Source organism: Ischnura elegans, chromosome 1, assembly GCF_921293095.1.
Source record: "Ischnura elegans chromosome 1, ioIscEleg1.1, whole genome shotgun sequence".
NCBI lineage: Eukaryota > Metazoa > Arthropoda > Insecta > Odonata > Coenagrionidae > Ischnura > Ischnura elegans.
In genome coordinates this window covers 4,905,525-4,925,574 of record NC_060246.1, presented here as the reverse complement: position 1 = coordinate 4,925,574, position 20,050 = coordinate 4,905,525, and the positions used below count along the sequence as shown (strand labels likewise).

Sequence of the window (20,050 nt, the reverse complement as noted above, 5' to 3'; positions counted from 1 at the left end):
ACATAATTTTCCTCGCTCCATCATTGACCTCGAGGGTGGTGCAAACAATGCAAGAGTATTATTTCCCGCCTGCTCATCACCATAATGCCCGCAGAGAACCCACATATACTAATCAAATTTAAATGCCAAATCACGAAGCGCCTAATACAGTAAATATAATTTAGCCTGATTTAGTCAAAACTTTTTATCTCAGGCTTACGACAGCTAAAGAGGATAACTTTTCTATAGGATTAAATTAAAAAGAAGAACTTTGTGCTTTCACATTAATATGTGAAAGCACAAAGTTCCTCTTTTTAATTTAATTATGAATCGCTTTCACCAAGTTACGCCTCAAACAATCAATTTTTTCTATAGGAGATAAAAACTTTTTCCTTTTGGCAATATATCCGACGCGTTTTCTGTAGAATTTACGAATACATCCAGCAATTATGAGAAAGACATTATTTTCATATAAAAAATTGAAAAAAGGAGCTTTTAGTCACACATTGAGTACACCGGATTGAATAAAATATTAATAGCTGCATGATGTATTTCCATACCACCGAATGTGTGTTAGCGGCGAAGATTTATCCAGTTTTCTTCCATTTATATATATACATATTTTTTTCAAGTATTCCAACACTTCCACACGAAATACCAATTTTTTTCCGACTTTGTCGCATAGGAAAATTGATTACGCATCTGGCTAGTCGTCCTCACTTATTTTGACTCTCCAGAGAATAAAAATTATTTCGCGAACCTCTGGTTTTGAAAAATGACTTCCTCCGATTCTAAATGCCTCCTCGGCTGGTTTTTCTTTTTCAGCGCTCTGAGCTGCTCAGAAGTCGGCCGGCGTGCATAACGACGCCTTGTACTCATTCACCCATGACCGCGTGCCAGGAACGCGATTCTTTGAATTCGTGACGCGGCGACAGTCTTACGTGCTTACTCGACCTCCCCCCGCGTGCATGCCCTCCCCACAAGTCACTTCCGTTCACAACCAAGGAGGCTAAAGTGATCACCCGAGGCATCCAAGAGCCTTTAAACTCATTTCGTCACGAAACCCTTGAAATTAATATTACATTTTGTTTTCGTAATCTAAATCAACGTGGTGAAGAGTGTAACTAAAATTATTCTGAAAATAAAATTTGTCATCCCCAACGTTAAATTTATGGGTTCGTCTAGTTTTTATCATTTCATAACTTTCATTTCCATGGCCTCTCTCAAAAATGTGCTTAATTACAATGATTTTCATAAAATATTTGCAATCGGAATTATTGGTAAAATAAGATTTATTATCATAATTCTTTAATTAGCAAACATCAATGGCAAATCTGGTTGTTTGCGTTGCATTTCAATATCTTGGAGTTAAATTTTTCTAATCGCTCGTTACCGTTTTAATCTTATTCACTATGAATAAATATCTAATTAATTTTAATAGGCTATTCGTTTTCAACTATCCAGACTTAGTGACATTGCTTAAATCAAATTTTATAAATAAACACGAGATAGTGCTGCCAGAATTTTGATGTATGCATCTTTTGCGATACGATATAATTTTTGCGAATTCCGCTGCGTTCCAGCGGCTCACCCAGTCTCGCCATCTGACCCTCTCCGCTCAGTTTAACATCACCATTTACATAACATGGCATTTTTCTTTATGGCCGCAAAGGCTTCATGGACAGCTTGGAAATCTCTTGTCTGGTCGTCGACTGCTAATCGCTGCCGAGGAACAATCCCGGACGTGCCGAAGGGGCCGAAGGGAACACACTACCACCTGAGTGATAAAATCGCCGCTTCAGGCAAAATGCGGGCACGCCAAAGAAGGCGTTCGCGTGAGGATCGACGTTCCAACCACCAATTCGCCGCGGCATTTTACTTTACGGAAGTAGCAATAAAAAAAATGCATAAACACGGTCTCTTTCACGCATCGCGCTTCGTGTTTGAACTTTCACGAGAGAGACATTGGCTTTCCCGAGTTACTTACCGTCATTAGGAAAATCTCCTTCCCGCTTACCTCCACTAATTGTACTTATTTAATCTTTTCTCTGGACCGATAGTTTATTGATAAACTGTTCTCCCAATTCATACGACTGCATGGCTCGCAGCTATGGGATTTGAAACTCGTCTTTAACATGCTTACTAAATAAAAACATACCATTGCATGTTTTTTAAAACCTTACTGTGTAATCAATAAAACAAAAAGACTCAAATAAGCGCGCTAATCGATGTTCTGATCATTAAATGAAGCTTAAAAATTCAATAGACTTCCACCGCCAGCATTAAATCCCGTTTTTTTAGGGGGAAGTAGTGTGTAGCGAAAAGAAGAGCAGGAAGCAATTCACTAGATTGCTAATCGTTGATTTTGCTATTTTATTAAATGCTCATCCACATCTGGTCACCTTCACTTTTATATTCTAATATTTCAGTCGATAAAATTATGTTCACTACCTTTTTTAGGGGGTGCATTATTTTAAATCAGTATTTCACGGGGGATTTCAGATGAGAAGGGAATTATCTATTTTTTGTTTTTAGGCCTCAAGACATGATAGATATGATGCGGAATAGTAATCCATTTTCGGGTGTGCGGCTGCGTGGAATAAACGTTTAAACCTCAACGTTTCGCTCCGCGTTGTCACTTTCGAAACCCGGGAACGGATGCGTTATTCGTTGTAGTCCAATAGCGTATTTCCGAGGATAAGAAGCAATATCGTGGCGATACAAAGAATACTACTCTTCATTCTCAACCACTCGGCCATCATCGGATACAGCTGCAATCTTTGGGAGACAGGTTATCCATAAATAAGTCTTGCATAGGTATTGATTTGTTATCTCTCGATGCGGAAGTTCCTTGCTTTAAGGAAGCGAAAATATTTCACTCTAGCTGTACGAAAATTTGCACAGAATCAATCTGTAGAATTAATCGCGTTACGGGAATTTGATAGCATAATGATAATGAGTCGTTCCCATCAAAGATAGACTCGTTATTAAAGTGGTATATAATTACCACCAAATTTCAATAACACAAAATAATGATCTTCCATGTTATACATTTTTAAAACCCAACAGCCGCTTTCACCAATGGTTCCTGAAAAACAAGTACAACTTAAAAATGCTATTTCAATTATAAGCTATTTGGTCCTGAAGAGGTAATACGCGAACACAAAGACGGAGGAATCAATGATTTTGAGGTGTCAAGCCGACTTTGAACCTGACTTCACTTATTTGAATGTTAATTGCTATGACTTGAGGTATCGCCAACACTCAGAATCCACTGTTTCCGTACTAACTGCTCGTCATATTTTGATCTCAGGGGGAATCTAGGGAAGTAGCTGCGAGCGTTGTTTTCCATTCAAATGTACGTGCGAATTTGTAAATCTTTCCCTCGGATGATTTGCCATTGAGACATGTGTGTGTGTTTGTGAGCAGGTGCTGCTGGCGGAGCTTCGCGGGGGGAGCAGCGGAGACTTCGGAGCGGAGGGGGGCGGGGGGGGCAGGGCGCAAGTACTACGCCGTCAAGGTGCTGCAGAAGGACGTGGTGCTCGAGGACGACGACGTGGAGTGCACGCTGGTGGAGAGGAAGGTGCTCGCTCTCGGCACCAGACACCCCCTCCTCTGCCACCTATTCTGCACCTTCCAGACCAAGGTGGGCCACGGCGGAACGAATTTCATTGCTTCTCAGCGATGCAGTGGAATAAATATTGCCTCAATTAATACACGGCTCAACCTAAGGGAGTGCTTCAACCCAATTGTTTCGAGTGAGGGTAAAGCTCGCCACAGACAAAGCATCAGGCGTGTGTATAACTCAAAGGATGAATGTGTGAATTCCCTAATGATGTGAACACTTCCGTAAAAAAAGACTAGAGGCATTTGTTCGTTTATTTTATACTTTACATTCCTAAATATAACGTTCATTTTTGTTTGAAACCGAAGATAAAGGACTCATCTTTTGCTGCTTCTATGTTAAGAAGTTGCCTCAGGGGTCAGAAACGCTATGATATATATGATATGAAATCACGTTGAATGACGAATACACGTTAGTTGTAAGACCATTTTTCCTCCTATGGAATGAACGATGCCTCGTGAGAGCTGTTACTTTTTTAAATAATACAATATTACTTAAAATGTCCTTGCGCCAATATTAAGAAACGAAAATAGATAATATTCGATAACACCGACATTTTTTTGACCTTTAATTACGGCCTCTCAGTTTTGGCTGAAAATGTTGTGATATGAATGGAAAGGTGCGTGAAGACAGACACACAAATACTTGCCTGATTCTATAGTCATTCAGATGATTCAGTTTTCGATGATCTTGAATACGATTTACTTGAACGAGACCCCTTGAGACATAACTTTACGTAATGAGTTATGAATGATACTGAGACAGCTATTCGTCAACTAGGTCAAATGCCCTTACATTTAGGCAGTTTATCGGACGTTGATAAGTTCAAATATGATCTAAAATTATCAGTTAAATCAAATTGCGGGGAAACAAATGTCCCACAAAATACATCTTAGACGAAATGATGTTTTTCTTTGATCGCAAGAAAATGGAGGCGCCTTTGAATGTTTTTCTGCCTATTGTAAATGATAAATACCTAAGGAGTCAAGTCATTTAATTGAAATGTTATTATCATAACAAAGCAGCGGCATAGATTGTCGGGCTCATCAAATGCATCCTATATGTATTTCCCCCCAAGCTTCTTGCCCCTTTCTCGCCCTCCATCGAAGGCTTTACCTTCATCCCTCAATCAATGCATTGGAAATTATCAAAAGTAATAATAAACCATTCTCTCTCCACTTTCATTTTTAGCTGCATATTAATAAAACCTTATTAGCTGCTTCAGGCACTAGCATTCAGCTATTAAAATTCGAGTCGTTTCAAGTAGATATCTCCGCAATGGAGAATCACCAGTTTTTTTGGCAAGCACCGGAATTATCGTAGATGGAAGCAAGCCAAGCACTTAATTATTCTGCTACTTTCGATTCTAACTGCCTTGTTTGCGCTAAAATTGTTTCCTAGGGCCGTAAGGCATCCCCTTTTTCCCCGCTGGCTTCGTGATTAGGGAACTCCGCCTCGGAGGGCCCGACGGGATCTGATTTCGCTCACCTTAAAGCGAAAATGTTTGAAGGCTTGCTTCGTTCCAGATTTGTTCTCATTCACTGGTTCAGAGAGGGCGGCGGAGGGGGGCGGTGAGGGGGGGGGGGAGTGGAAGGGGGCGTCTTTGGCGGCTGGCCAAAGGGGGAGGGGTGGGCGAAGGAGGGGGGGGGGATTCAGGTGGACCATCCCTCCTCAACAACCACTCCCACTTATGAATGAACCTCTGCATGATGATGCACAATAAAATCAAATCCTTCTTTGAAGCAATCCCGCCGTCATTTTGATGACATTTGTCCATCACTGACTGCGCCCATTACCACAGTTCGTAGGAGTATTTATTTCTAATCAGCCGGGGGCTTTCTCGCACTTCCAGGTCTTCCTGAACATTTTGCCTAAATATTTTATGTAGTATGCTTGTGTTTATAAAATGAAAACCACACATTCATATGAGCAGCTGTTTTGATTCCGTAAACTCCGAACGAATTCAATTAATACTCCAGAAGTATGGTGGAATGGAGTAATATCGGATATTTGGAATTACTTGGTGCTAAGGAATACTTATAAAAATGAAGAATAAATCGAGGATGTTGATTAAAAATCGGCAAGGGGGGATTTGGATCTGTTTGGTGAACAGAAACTATTACGAGCTATTATTTGTATAATCAGCATGCAAATCAGTATAGTAATATACCGATCATATTCCCAGGTGATGATATATATTATCGTTTTTATGTTCGTAAACATGCATGTTTTACTTTTATTGTTGAAATTGACTACAAAAGCTAATTTTTATATTCGAAATTTTAATGGACACCATTAACATAGGGTTCGATGTTTACATTGTTTTCCCTTATTTTTCTCTTAAAAGATTTATGTTTAAAAGACAGAATTGATTTGCTAAATATGCTAATAAATAAATTAACTTCCGGTCAACAGCTCCATACAAATGAAGTGACAGAAAAAAACGGCGATTTTATACATTTTGAGATGCAGTTAAAGAGAGCTGAGACCTTGACAAGCCCGCCTTGCAGCGCATCATACATTAATAGACCTTATAAATATACTGCAAAATTTCAATTTCTTTTTTAACTACCTTACATACATTTTTCTCTAACTTTTAATATATTCCGACTTAACATTTAATCGTGGAAAAAATTATTACTAACCACAAAAGTGACATTTGCGAATGTAGCAGTTTAAAAATGAGTGACATTGGAATTCTTGTATACGTTTCTTCCTCAGACACCCAAAACGCAATTTTCTAAAATATTGTTAATGTATCAAGATAAGATTGTTCCTCATCCTTCGAATCAGCAGCCATTACTTCAGCCAGAAATTTTCTCAAATTGTGTTAATTCTTTCCACCCCTATGAAATGTATTATGTTTTTTCTCTATGAACAAATTCCAAGAAGAGAAACTGCCGAAAATAATTTACGATATTCTCTACGAAAGTTAGAAATTTGACAAAATTTTTTCATACTCGCATTTCTACATGAATTAAATAGCATTCGAAAATTTCCTCTCCAATTAGCTACTTCTTTTCTTTTTCTTACTTTACATAGCTTTATCGACCAAACTTGATTATCATACGCTGATTTTTATCCAATAAAATTACTTTGATGCTGAATACATATAAAGCATTTTTAACGATTTCTCTAGAAGGAGATTCTTCAATGTGAAATATAAGAACTTGGTTTATTTAAAACTTTGAATATTACGAAAGGTCAAGTAAGTGATTGGTAGATTTTCAGTCAAATAACACGATAAATTCTACCATGAATTTATTCATTCCAGTCTCATCTTTTCTTCGTGATGGAGTACCTGAATGGCGGAGATCTCATGTTCCATATTCAGCAGAGCGGGAGATTCAGCCAGGAGAGATCGCGCTTCTACGCGGCCGAAGTCGTCTCGGGACTCAGGTTTCTCCACAGGAAAGGGATCATTTACCGGTGAGCATGCTAGTCAAAGGAATGTCATCTCAGGTATTACTTCTTCATTTAATGATATAATTGACATCCTTCTAAACCACTGTAAGCCGTGATACCCGTATGAATTGCCGGGGAATATTAAGACTGTTTCGCTCTTTGGTTCGCATTGCTGTCCAAACAGAAATTTTGATCAATGTGAGTACATTTTATGGAGTGATCTTCATGAAGTGAACGGAAGATAAATACCAAAAATGAACTTTTTCTAAGGTCACTTGCGTTTTTAAGTTATTTCGAAACATTTGACAGAAAAATTAACGCCATCGCTTCTCTACACTCTGAATGTGTAGTTATAACTTCCTTTCTATAATCTATGCACCAACATGCGTTTCAAACGAGTGAAATTAATTATTTTAGTAGCAAAATGAAACTGAAATAGAAATTGTTGTGAGATGCCCAGAAAAATGTAACAAAAGAAAGACCTTAAACTTGAAGAGCCATAGGGATTATTTCTAATTTGAATGATCCTCTTTAGGAAGAAAATACAGTCTTGTGTTTTCGATTATATGATTACATCGTAAGCCTAACACAGGAAAAGAGAGACTGATACTTTACTGCGGGTGATCCTAGCTCGCAACACTCATTGTCTACTGGATTCTGAAAAATGTAATATCCGGTACAGAAGTCTTTAAAATGATAATTTATCCCATTATCTGAAAACTATCCCAAAATTCGCAAAATATATCCGTTTTAAGGCTAATAGGTGGCAATTGAATAACTATTAGCCTATTTTTTTGTGAAAGGTGTAATTCGAAAGGACGCAATCACAGGAATGGCGACGTGGTTGGTATTAAGTATACTCAAAATCATTTGGCAGAAGGAAGAGTGGTGATGCTTTTATATGCGAGACACGCTATTCTACGGAGTTATTAGTGAAGTTCATGCGAGGGGGAATTTCAGGCGAGGCGGGAAATTCGGAACTGAATCGTATAAAGTTAGATGAAGAAATCAAAACTCTTTCTAATGATATTCATTCGCTCTCTGAAGCAAGTATTCCGTCCTCTTGGCCATGTCCTCCTAGTTACATTTAGAATCTCCTACCTTACCCAATGAAGTTGCCACTAATCTTCGACCGTAAATGGCGAAATTAATATTAACTCACCTGTAGGAACACCTAAGCGTAAATCGCTTCATGAAGAGACGGCCAATTACTTATCCAAAGAAGGTAGCCGTAATCTCATCTTTTCGCGTTCTCAAAATGTTCCAATTTTTTCTTACAACATTATCAAGGAAAAATAACTAACAAGTATTCCAATGAATATGTGTTATTGTAAATGTAATCTCATTATTCGCATGATGACCGCGAATTAGTAAAGATTCAATCAATGAAGTCCTGGTTTTCACCAAAACGTCTGAACCCTAATAGACGAATATGTAATTAATGATAACATTTAATGAAATAAAATATCGAGGCAACAAGGAGCTCAACTAAAACATTAAGATATAAAATAAAATCACCTATTTATAATAAAAATAATATTTGCGTCTAATCATAGACTTTATGCGATTCCCCCTCCACCTCTATTCTAGCCATGATTTCTAGTTTGAAATGCCTGGAGAAGGGGCGGCGAGAGTATTTCAGCAATTGAGTACGAACGTATATGAAGTAAGGGTGTGGGTGTTGGCTCGACTCGCATATAACAGTTTACACGACCCATTGTCATTATCCTCCCGCCCCAAATCATTGCTCCGTGTGCCACTTCGGGTCCCCGTGCCACCCACGCCCTCTATCGCCTTTCCATGTCAACCAAATGATTTTTAAAGACAGTTAAGACGAAATTATTGAAGGATAATATCATTCATGAATGACAATTTTAAAGTAATCGAAATAGGCTATTTTATGTGAGTACATTTTAATCTTCATATTTTCCCTGATTGTCATCTGCTGGTTAATGGCGCGCAAAGAGATTTGAAGCTGGACAACGTGCTCCTTGATCACGAAGGCCACGTCCGCATCGCTGACTTCGGCATGTGCAAGCTCCGCATATACTTGGATCGCAGCACCGACACCTTCTGCGGCACTCCGGACTACATGGCGCCTGAGGTAATCTTACAACCCTACCACACCCACAAATAAAATCCATTTGCGTGGCTACATGATTTGAAAGTATTGCGTGGCTCCTATTTCAAGTATAACTCTAAGTGTTTCCGACTTTAACTTCTCTTAGCACTATTATTAGCGTAATTAATAGTTTTGAGCTCTCATTAAGACTAACTTTTGATATTAATTTAAAAAACATCGCAGGAAATAAAGTTATATTTTTCCACAAAATCATTCTCATACAAGGTTAATAAAACAAAGTACTAACTTTTCCTAACTACTAATAGTTACTTATGGACAATAGTGTGTGTGACATCAGTGCTACAATCAGGTTTGAATTCATGACTCATGCACCCAGAGAGATTACAAAGTTAGTGGATTCCCAGAGAAATGAATTTATAGTTTATCGGTCCTAATTGATGTAAATGTTGACTATGATGCAAATCTGATTTCTTGGCAATACTTTCAAACAGAAACTCCGAGAATTCTTGATTAAGTCTCTTTGGCTAATATCTTGAAGTTTGTTAATACGAATGGAAATATCTTTCCCTCCTATCCTAATGTCATTCTTGAAACTGTTGCAATTATTATAACAAATGTCCAAATTTTCATTACAGATATGTGTAGTCTATTCTAGATTTCGGAGACCATTGCCTGTAATTTTAATGGGGCAATATGAATTGCAAGAATTCATCAAGTGATACCTTGTAAACATCTCCCAATAGTTTACATTGTCACCATTATAACAATCGAGTAAGAAGCAAAGGTTACATTTCGCCTTGATTTTCACTTGGCTACGTTTTTCTTTGTCCTACAGATCATCAAGGGTCAGTTGTACAATCAGAGCGTTGATTGGTGGTCCTTTGGAGTGCTCCTGTACGAAATGCTGACGGGTCAGTCGCCTTTCTCTGGACCAGACGAAGACGAGCTCTCGGCCGCCATCTGCCACCAGCAGCCTCTATTCCCTCGCTACCTGACGCGGGAAGCCAAGGACATCCTCTCGCTCGTGAGTCACACCATTCTTTCCACCTCCATCACACTTACGTCACACTTTCTCCAACGTTAAGCCGGATGCTTCATTTGCTTTCAGTTCAAGGAGGAAAGTCAATCAACGCGAGGAAATTGTGCACTGATCCGAATAAATTATGTTATTAATCTGATTTCCCCCGTGACGAATTTAAGCACAGTTTGTGATTATTTTAAATCTTGAGCAAAAACAGGAAGGTGGTATTTATTGCACCCCCCCGCCGCCCCTCCAAAGCAGGATGTCAGGATGGGTCTAGCCGTCCCTTCAAAGAAGTCAGAGGTCGTGGATCGCTTTTAAAGAAAACTGATTTCCCAAATTGCAAAGTCACTTGCGCCCTCATCCCCAGCAACTCCGTTCTGATTTTGAACGCTGCCCAAAATTTTATATTTGGAGGGAATGAAACTCTCTGCCCCAGTATTTGAAACAGAAAATGAAATTTAGTTTGTGTTTGTGTCTTCTGGTAAGGTTTTAACTCTTGAGATGAAAATTTATTCGCACCATTCGCGTCTTCGCTCTGCCCTCCCCTATGAGTCAAATTAACAGATTTTTGAAAACGTTTGCCCTCTCCCCACGCTTGTTTTTTTTAATCCCCTGATCCTGATAAAATATTTTTCTGAAGGAAAATGTTTCATAATACGCTCCTTTAATTAATTACCAGTTTTGAATATTTTGAGACCTGTTAACTGAGGCTCAAACGGTGTGTGTACATGCACAATTGACTTTGAGAGCGACATTTTATCAGAGCTAAGATTCTTATTTCAGTAACGGTACTGACAAATTTACTACACATATCATTGTTAATGCAGTTAGAATTGGCAATATAAGCAGAAAAATAAGATGATTAAAATTAATTGCTTTTTTCTGACACTGCGTGAATTATTTTCGCTATTAATTATTCATCAAGAAGAGAAATCGTGTAGCGACATTTACAGAGTTTGAATAACTTATTTAGGCGTTATGATTCCAATTGGAAGTTAATTTAACGTAATAGTCGGGAATGACCAGCAAAAAATTTTTCCCTTATCAACAGATGAACGTCAACCTAATCATTTCTCATTACTCCAGTCAGTATAAGGTGATTTAAGCTCAGTGAAATACACCACATACTCATCATTTTTCTACCATTCATACATGTCGAAAGAAAGAAATACTCTTCAAAATGCATGGGAATATGTTATTGTAATCCAATCTAACTCTGCAGTACGGTACTAACAAAATGAGAAGACATTGTGAGCACCCACTCCAAGTTTTTCTTTCGCCGACTTCCAAGAATCTTCTGCCGAGGGTATAGCGTCAAAACCTTCGTTTTGAAAACGAGACAACGCCACAGAATGATTGATAAACCTCGGGAATACACATTTTGAAAGTACCTTCGAACTTCTCCCCCAAATATGTCAGGCTATGACTTAATCTGGTTTTTACCTTATGAACCGAAAATAGAAACTTATTAATGGTTAATTACTTTTAAACGTTAAGAACCAATCGATTTTCAAGAACTTGCATGCATTCTCTTATCACTGCCGCAGCTTTAGTTTTCTAACCGTTTCAGGGTTTCAATGACCAACATTTTCTGAGAATTGATCAAAAAATTAATTTTTTTCTGGATATAATTCCATTTTTCTTATTGATCAAGCATATCTTTCAATTTTTATGTGCAAAAATATGGTTTTATGAAATCATGCTATTCTGAAAACTTATCCATTGCAACTGTCAAACGGAAGTTATAGGTATGTGATCAGTTTACAACACTTTGACAACTGATTTTTCTGTTCTGGGCTTAGCTGCTGGAGAAGGACCCTGGCATTCGGTTGGGCTCAGCGGGATGCCCTGCGGGCGATGTGGTGGATCAGCCATTCTTCCAGCCAATCGACTGGGTGCGCCTCGAGCGGAAAGAACTAGAACCTCCATTCAAGCCTCGCACGGTAAGAGAGCAGTTGGATCAAACGAGCACTGAAATTAGGCCTCCTTAAAAAAAAAATCAAGACCAATTTGGAGGCTTTTCATGTGACCTTCAACAATTGAAAGATTACAGTTTGAAAAAATGAATGGATATAGGTCTAGACGCTGTAGAGCTATTTTGCGAGGTTTTATGATCGGATTCAATCGGTTTTAAAACAATAATTATAATGATTTGTAACAATAATATCTCTAATTTGCAAAAAAATATAAAAGTCTGCCGATACAACTCTTTCATATTCATAATAATTGGCTAAAAGATTGATGTTAATCAGAATTTGCAATATTTTTGCTGTATCGTCACGCAACGTATTATTTTTTACCTCTAGATACTCTTTTATTTAGCCTCAAACAGACAGTAATTTATCGGAAAAGTCAAGGAAAGTTTTCTATAATCTCTAATCTTTCTACAGGGAAGACATTAAATATGTCATAGAGTTTCGTTTCATTTACTTTATGGGTAAGTTCTCGGCATTCAATTTCACCTTTAACTATGGATTAGACTTCGTTATTATTTACAACTTTTTACTCCAAAATATCCCCGAAAAAATTAATTTTGGGTCACATACTGGATTTATCTATCACATTACCCCAATTATCTATCCCAGCCATCACTGGTTACTTATTTTGGTGGTAAACCTGATAGGTACTTACATAATTGTTACTTTCAGAGGCATCCATTGGATTTGCAGTATTTTGACTCGACGTTCACGATGGAGAGACCACACCTATCACCGGTCGATCCAGAGATCTTGCGCTCCATGGACCAGAGTCAGTTCCAGGGTTTCTCTTACACGAACCCAAATGCTATTGACTGACAGTTTTCTTATAAACTTCTTCTGTTTTTGGTACCTGAGGATGTCAGGAGGAAACTCTAACGATTTAGCCTGAGGTGAGGACTATTTCATATTTCTCAGGAAAATTGCTGTATTTAACTTATGTGTTTTCCTGGTACGATAAATACATTTTAGTTTTATTATTTACTCAACCTCAATCTGGATTAATTATGTCCCAATTTCTAAAGCTCCCCTGAAGTCTTTAGCATTTGTACCTGTTTATGAATATCCTACATTTTTCGTAACCAACTACGTTTGCTCCGATTTTGAAATTCGAGAAAAGCATCTTCAATTATTACCTTAGAAGAACTTTGACATGTAGGCACACTCTTCATACTCAGCAGTGAATAATTAATCTGCGCTCGAATTTCAATTACAGCGATTTATTTTATTCAAGACAACATTATAAACACGTAAACGTACAAATATACAATGGAGGTAATGATTTGAAATAAACCACTTTCACAGAAATTCATCAACGAACTTGTTTTGTCGGAGTCATTTCAGAGACTAACCTCGGTAAAAATGTAATTCATGGTGCAATACATAACGGCGAAAAATATAAAATATTTGTTTACAAAAAACACTGCAATGCGAGGGTGATCACAAATTAATATTTAATTTAAATTTAAATTTAATTTAAATTATTGCTTGGGAATTTCGGTATTTAGACAGCGGATTTAATTTAAAAAGTGCGTTTTTGCTACATGAAAAATACTATTGTATGTGAAAATTATTGAAATAAACGGAAATCGGTGTGTCGTGATCTACATGGGTATTCATTAAAATATCCAATGATCGAGGGTTATCTCAGATGAACGGCAGTCTTATATTTATAGGCAGATTTTAAACTCGCAGTTTAAGTCACCTTACACGCATGCTATAACGGGAATATAGGCTCACCCTGTAATTTAAAATTGGGATGTACCACACTCTGTATCAAAGCAATGCTACAAAATGAAAAGCCAATAGGCACTGGCTTAGTTTGTACTGCTGAGTGTGTAATTGCGGACTCTCCCTCGTAGAGGCTACTACTCCCACTGACACTGATACCATGGTCATGACAGATTATGAAATATTACAACCGATTAGATGTAAAATGGTCGAATGCATTTCGAAATCATTCCTAGAGTCGTAATTTGCGGATTTACTCGTTTTTATTATACGCAATACACTCGTGCGATATTTTACGCTTCCATTCCCAAATGATTGAATAAAAATTCCGTTGAAAATAAATGAAATTAGTGATGTCACTTATACCATCTATGCCCTGAACTAATGTGAAAATCATGAAATTATATAAGCGAAATGCATTATTTTCAATTTCAGTTATATTCATTACGATTCTTAGTGATATTAATCAGATGCTGCGATCCATTTCTTTCAGGCACGTTGCAACTCCTCCAGAATTTCAATGGATGCTGTGTCAATTCCAAATCGTGCCCAGCAAATCGATGGCACGGATTGGCGCAAGGAAACAAACACCTTAGAGGCTGGACTCACCGCTCGCATCCACGACGAAGCACTCTTGTACATAGATTTGTAAATTTCAAGCGAATTAATGCGTACATCAATTTTGATGTACCCGCAATTCACGGTCGAGCAATACTTTCCTTAAAGGTGCAAGTTAAACGCAGCATTAAAATAATTTGATATTTATAACACATTAACAATCAAACTTTTAATTTATTAAGCATTTATAAAACTTAAACATGTTTTATATGTTTGCGTCATCGGTTGAGTTTTTGTAAGCAATTTGTAAGTAAGACCTCTGATGGTAACCAATTCTTACTTTGCTTCTACAACTTTGACATTTCTCATTCCTTTGGTAGAATCAATGACCAATGTTGGTCGGGTATTTGCCATTATGTGATGGATTTGTATGTCTATAATAATATTTCGCCGCATTAGTGAATACGTTTTTGTCAATTAATTTTAAGCATTTTTAAATGAATAATACAATTCTTTGAGCGCCTGAAATCTCATGTTGTACTCTGTAAGTGCTGAAAAGTGTAGAGTTTTTTAATTGGCGACAAATTCGGCCAATCACTGCATTTTTATACATCGGCATAAGTTTTGTGATATATATTAAAGTTTTGTACAAACAAAATATCTCCGATAGTCATTAAAAACTATTGTATACAATCACATCATTCGTTTACATATTTGTAGGTGAAGTACCAGAGCAAATTGATGCGACTTATTGCAGTGGTACGCTGCTGAACAAGACCTTCACATTTTTAGAATTAGTTTATTTGATTTGCATTCCAGTCCAAATAAACTATTTTTCATGCTTCACCGTGAAGAATTAATCGTGCAGCATCATTTCAGTTAAATCGTGGCGAAAATGCCTCGAGTCGTTACTGAATACTTGGACGATAACAAGTAACAAAACGTTTGTTGGAGATGATTTTAAATTTACTGCATCACTAAAACCCAAAAATTGGATAATTGGAGAGTGGAGAATATTTTCCAAATTTCGGCGATAGCATTAGCATTTCACATTGTGAAGGTTTCTTAATTTCTGAAACAGATGCTAGTATTGCTTCATAATGATGGTACCTGTTGTAATCACCAAGGGACACCATTCCCTGTACCGCGAATCGACCTTCGGGCGTTCCTGGCCACTGCGCAGACGGATGCATTTCCGATTTTCTTGGTTCTTAAGGCAATTTACCAAGTCAAGGGACCAGTGGTGTGTGCAGTGGCTCGGGAAGTCAAGGGTCCCGGGTTCGACTCCCGGTCCGGGGGAATCATTTTCCCAAGCACTGTGAAATTCACCGCCGATAACGCGGCACACTAGAAATATCTCACAGGGACGGGATTTTCAATGTTTTTATACAATGATAATTATCATTTTAACTATTTTGTAACGTATATTTTGTTAAATTATGATGTTTGAATTTTTAGGAGAATCAAGTAAAAAAATTAGTGTAATATTTCCACGCCATTTCTTATCACACGGTAACTATACGTATAACATAGATTAATGACTCTCCATCTTATGCTTATTTAAACAATGCTAAACGAAACCTCCTCCCTTTTATGATGATTGAACCACTTTTGCGATCAATAGCTTCTCACTCCTGCAAAATTGTGCTGCTTCCTCACCCCTGTCGTTCCGCATTCCTGATCCAAATTCTCTTATTTATTTCCCCTCCCCAACGTTCCAGTCCAGGCGTTCCAGTCCCCCATCAATATTAGATTTTTCTTACCCGAGATTTCCCTAATTATTTCCTTCAGCTGTTCCTACACCTCATCTACTTCTTCTTCCCTGTGACTGCTAGTCGGCATGTAAACTTGAACCGCCACAACGATGGTGGGTCGCGCCTCAATTTCTACTATCCTATCGCTTTTCCGATCTATACATACCACTTGCACATCTTCCCGTTTAATACTAAAGCGACTCCTTGCTCGCGTTCTTCCCCACCACTATATGTAACCTTATACCCATCACTCCAATAGTCCCCACCATCAGTGGCGTGACCAGGGGAGGTCCGGGGGGTCCGGAACCCCCGAAATATAAAATCACAATATTTTTCCTTCATAAAAGAAAACAAAGTATTGAAAAATCATGAATTAAAAAAATATTTCTTTAACAAATGAAGTTTTTTCGATTATGAAAAGTGTTAAAATTAGTTTAAAACCCATTACTTAACACCCTGATTTTTCAAAAAATTCCCCCCCTGTTTTTGGACCCCCCCCCCCGAACGAAATTCCTGGCTACGCCACAGCCCACCATCCTTTCATCTCACTTCGCACTTCGCCTAATATCTCCATTTCCCCACTGATATTTTCTAGCTTCCCCGCCCTCATCATTGCCCTCACATTCCGCGTCCCTAAATTTATAGCCGACTTCTTCTTTTACATCTTCTCGGTTTTACTTCATTCTCTCTTGTGTGCTGCTGCTGATTCTGCAAAGATTTCCTATGCTGACGACCTCGAGGACCTCGCCGATCTCGCTGCCGTGACCAACACCCGCCCTTTGCGGACGGGTCCCGTTCGATGAGTTTCCGAAGCTATTTTGGTCGCACTCCATGTTTTCAGGGAAGAGATAGGGTTTGGATAGAGATAGATATTGGTAGGGTTTCCCACCTCCGTTCAGACAGTGTTTTTTTACGTGACGCCATCACGTGGACTACCATTCATCTGGCTCCTACCCTTCGACCTATCTGGCATGGGTGGCCCTACCGAGAATAATTGCAAATTAATCCCGCAAGTGCAGCTCTAGGAACGCGCAAGCCTTTCCACCGCGGTGGGGTTGTTGATGAAGGTAAAGAGGCAATTAAGTACTTTAAAGAAAATAAGCTCTTCAAATATTTCGTAAATAATGCTATTTTTGCCGTGTTAAACATTTAATTCTGTTCTTCTCCGAAAATTTTAGTCCTCACAGATTATTTTCGCTATAGCTCCCTTTTTCAAGTTACTGATTTTGAAACCTAGATAAATTACCAAATTCTATTTTTTCTTGCTATTATTTAGTATTTTTTTAAATTCCTGATCCCTGGTATACATATCGGGTCCACTTCTTGGGAAAAAACCGTTTTAATACACTATTTAAGCTGAAGAAAGCACAGGTAACAAGTTATTGCAGATTATGTGATGACGATAAATATCTGTGCATACCTAAACATAGTAATGATTAATTCGAAAGATTAATTTTAATTATATTATGAATTATAAATCATTGTAAATGTAATGAAATAAAAATTGTAACTGTTCCCACAAACAACACTTTTAACAATTTTAAATGAGTTGAAACATTCATTCATTTGCGTGTAATTACTTTTAACCTTAAAATTGTTTATGAAAATAACAATTTTAGTCATTTTTTGGAAATGAGGCAAGCAAGAGAAGAATTTACACAGGGAGAAAGCTAAAACAAAAGGTTAACGCTATTCATTGAAAATATTTTATTCGCATTGATTGAGGTAATATGTTTGCTGTAACAACTACATCATGAATGTTTTTCAATTACGTTCCCCAGGCATTGGAATTAAACTGAGCAGCCTCACTGAACAACAAGTACAGTTCGGCACCGTTTGTTTTTCCGCTTAAGTTGGTACTCCAGATGCTTGACCGTTTAATTGCATTATAATAGGCAAGATATAACGTAATTTTAAATTACACCGCTGTTTTTATTCATGAAACATTGGTTGTATTTACGTTACATTATGATTATCCTCGAAAACTCCTCGCGTTGTAATGATAAAATAGCTAATTTGCTGTCCAACTACGAAACTACAACTGAATCCACGTTAGTATTGATTCAATCCAAGCGGTTCTTATTTTTATCCCTTATTCCAGTACAGAGTTAACGGGATTGAAAATGAGAATAAACTCTTTATTACTTTCATCGATCCCCTCTTTTTCTGTTCGTACAAATCGAATATTCCTATTTTTATCACCGTGTTCAAATTTTAGATTTACAGACGCATTTCTAGTCAGATATGGTAGCTTTGTGTCACGTTTTGAATGGCGAAATTTAAATGTATTTCCATACTTTTAAGCTCCTATATCTATCAATATGTCTACCCAGCACTACCATTCTTATCATTCAGCTCGTTTCGAAGAGTCCAAAATATTTTCCATATGCAATTTTGATTTCAAAAGTATTCAAACAAACAGAAATAGTCATTCAATATTAATCATGACTACCAATTTTTATGCTTTCTTCAAACGTTAAAAGTACCAACAAATAAAATTTTTAATAATTGAAATAATAAATTAAAATTCCTAAATGAGGATTATTGAATCTTCAAATAACCTTTAAATGAAGTTTTGATAATCCAACTGCCTTTCCGCCAAAAAAAAATACTTGGCCCCTACCTCAGTGCTTTCTAGTAGCGCAGAAATATTTATTGGTATTCATTTGATATCATGAATTTGAGTATTTAGAGATAACGACCGGCATGAAAACTTGCAAGGATAGGGGAATGGGATTCCATATACCAGCTAGTCAGTAGGTGCTCAGAGTTTCATTGGTTAATCTCACGGAATGAATATCCTATGACTGGGAATACGTACTTAACGCGAAAAGTGAAGCAAGCGGGATATTTCTACTAAAGGACAGAAGGAAGAAGGTCAGGCAACGCATATCGGACGTCATTTGTCACGTCTCCGCGACGCAGATAGTCAAAGCGAGGCCAAGCCACCGAGGATAGACACGATGCAAATCCTAAGTCGGGTTCATTGAGATATATGTAATGCAAAATAGCTAAACAGGTGTAAACAAAACATGCGTAGAGTTCTCCGTCCAGCGCTCTGTCAACTCATATTAATATCTAAAAAATCAGCAATAATAACAAGAATAAAATAAATAACTATTTAATAGCTCCAAATAGGCTCTAAAATAAAATAAAAATCTTAAATACTCGCTTTACTGGAGCTCAACAGAATCTGACACTTTCGTGTCTAGGACGACCGTAGATTGAAAAGGGAGATAGAAATGGAAATGAAGGAAAATGGAACGCATCTTCATCGAAATGTTATCGACATCGAAATACCAGTGACTCATCAGCAAAAGAGAAATTTCAGCGAAAAGATATACAGACAACACATTGACTCTGGGAAGACAAAATATTCACCCTAAAAACTCGGCGAATGCCCCCGCATCCAAACCGCAGGCCAAACGAAAAAGTGCCGATGATCCAAATTGCATTTAAACGCGGTTAAAGTATATTCCTCCCATTAACCGAGAGAGTAGAGGTGGACCACAGGCAAATATTTCTATTTACAATAGGATTAAAAAGAGAAATCGTAAGTTTCTCTCTATAACAAATGCAATAATTGATACTTGTTTTAAACGAGGATAACAAATTTTTTTCTGTAAAATATGTGAGCAAAATCCTCATTTCTGCATTGAGTGAACACATAAAGGGCACATAAAAAACATATAAAGGTGTGGAGTGTCATTTATCATTGCCTTTTATAATTCATAACACCTACGCCGCTAAAACCTTCTATTAGGATGTTTCTTCTCAAAACAATACTTTGCGCAAAACCAAATTTTCAATGTAAAAAGGCTTTGTATTCGCGTGCTCCTGTAATTAATTACAATATCCATGTAATGGGAAAACCGATTTCATCATCAACAGATTGGCAACCGTACTAAAATAGAA

The 20,050-nt window shown here is 37.6% G+C and overlaps 1 protein-coding gene across 1 annotated transcript in view; it reads left to right on the top strand.

The window, feature by feature from the left end:
- Positions 1-15,077, top strand: part of LOC124154250 (putative protein kinase C delta type homolog) — a 69,083-nt gene extending 54,006 nt beyond the window's left edge. Inside the window, exons 10-17 of the mRNA XM_046527857.1 lie at positions 3,409-3,427; positions 3,477-3,625; positions 6,879-7,033; positions 8,975-9,113; positions 9,928-10,116; positions 11,919-12,059; positions 12,765-12,985; positions 14,317-15,077. Of these exons, the coding sequence (XP_046383813.1) occupies positions 3,409-3,427; positions 3,477-3,625; positions 6,879-7,033; positions 8,975-9,113; positions 9,928-10,116; positions 11,919-12,059; positions 12,765-12,911 (939 nt within the window). The 3' untranslated portion in view covers positions 12,912-12,985; positions 14,317-15,077. The remainder of the gene's footprint in view (positions 1-3,408; positions 3,428-3,476; positions 3,626-6,878; positions 7,034-8,974; positions 9,114-9,927; positions 10,117-11,918; positions 12,060-12,764; positions 12,986-14,316) is intronic.
- The last annotated feature ends 4,973 nt before the right edge of the window (positions 15,078-20,050 follow it).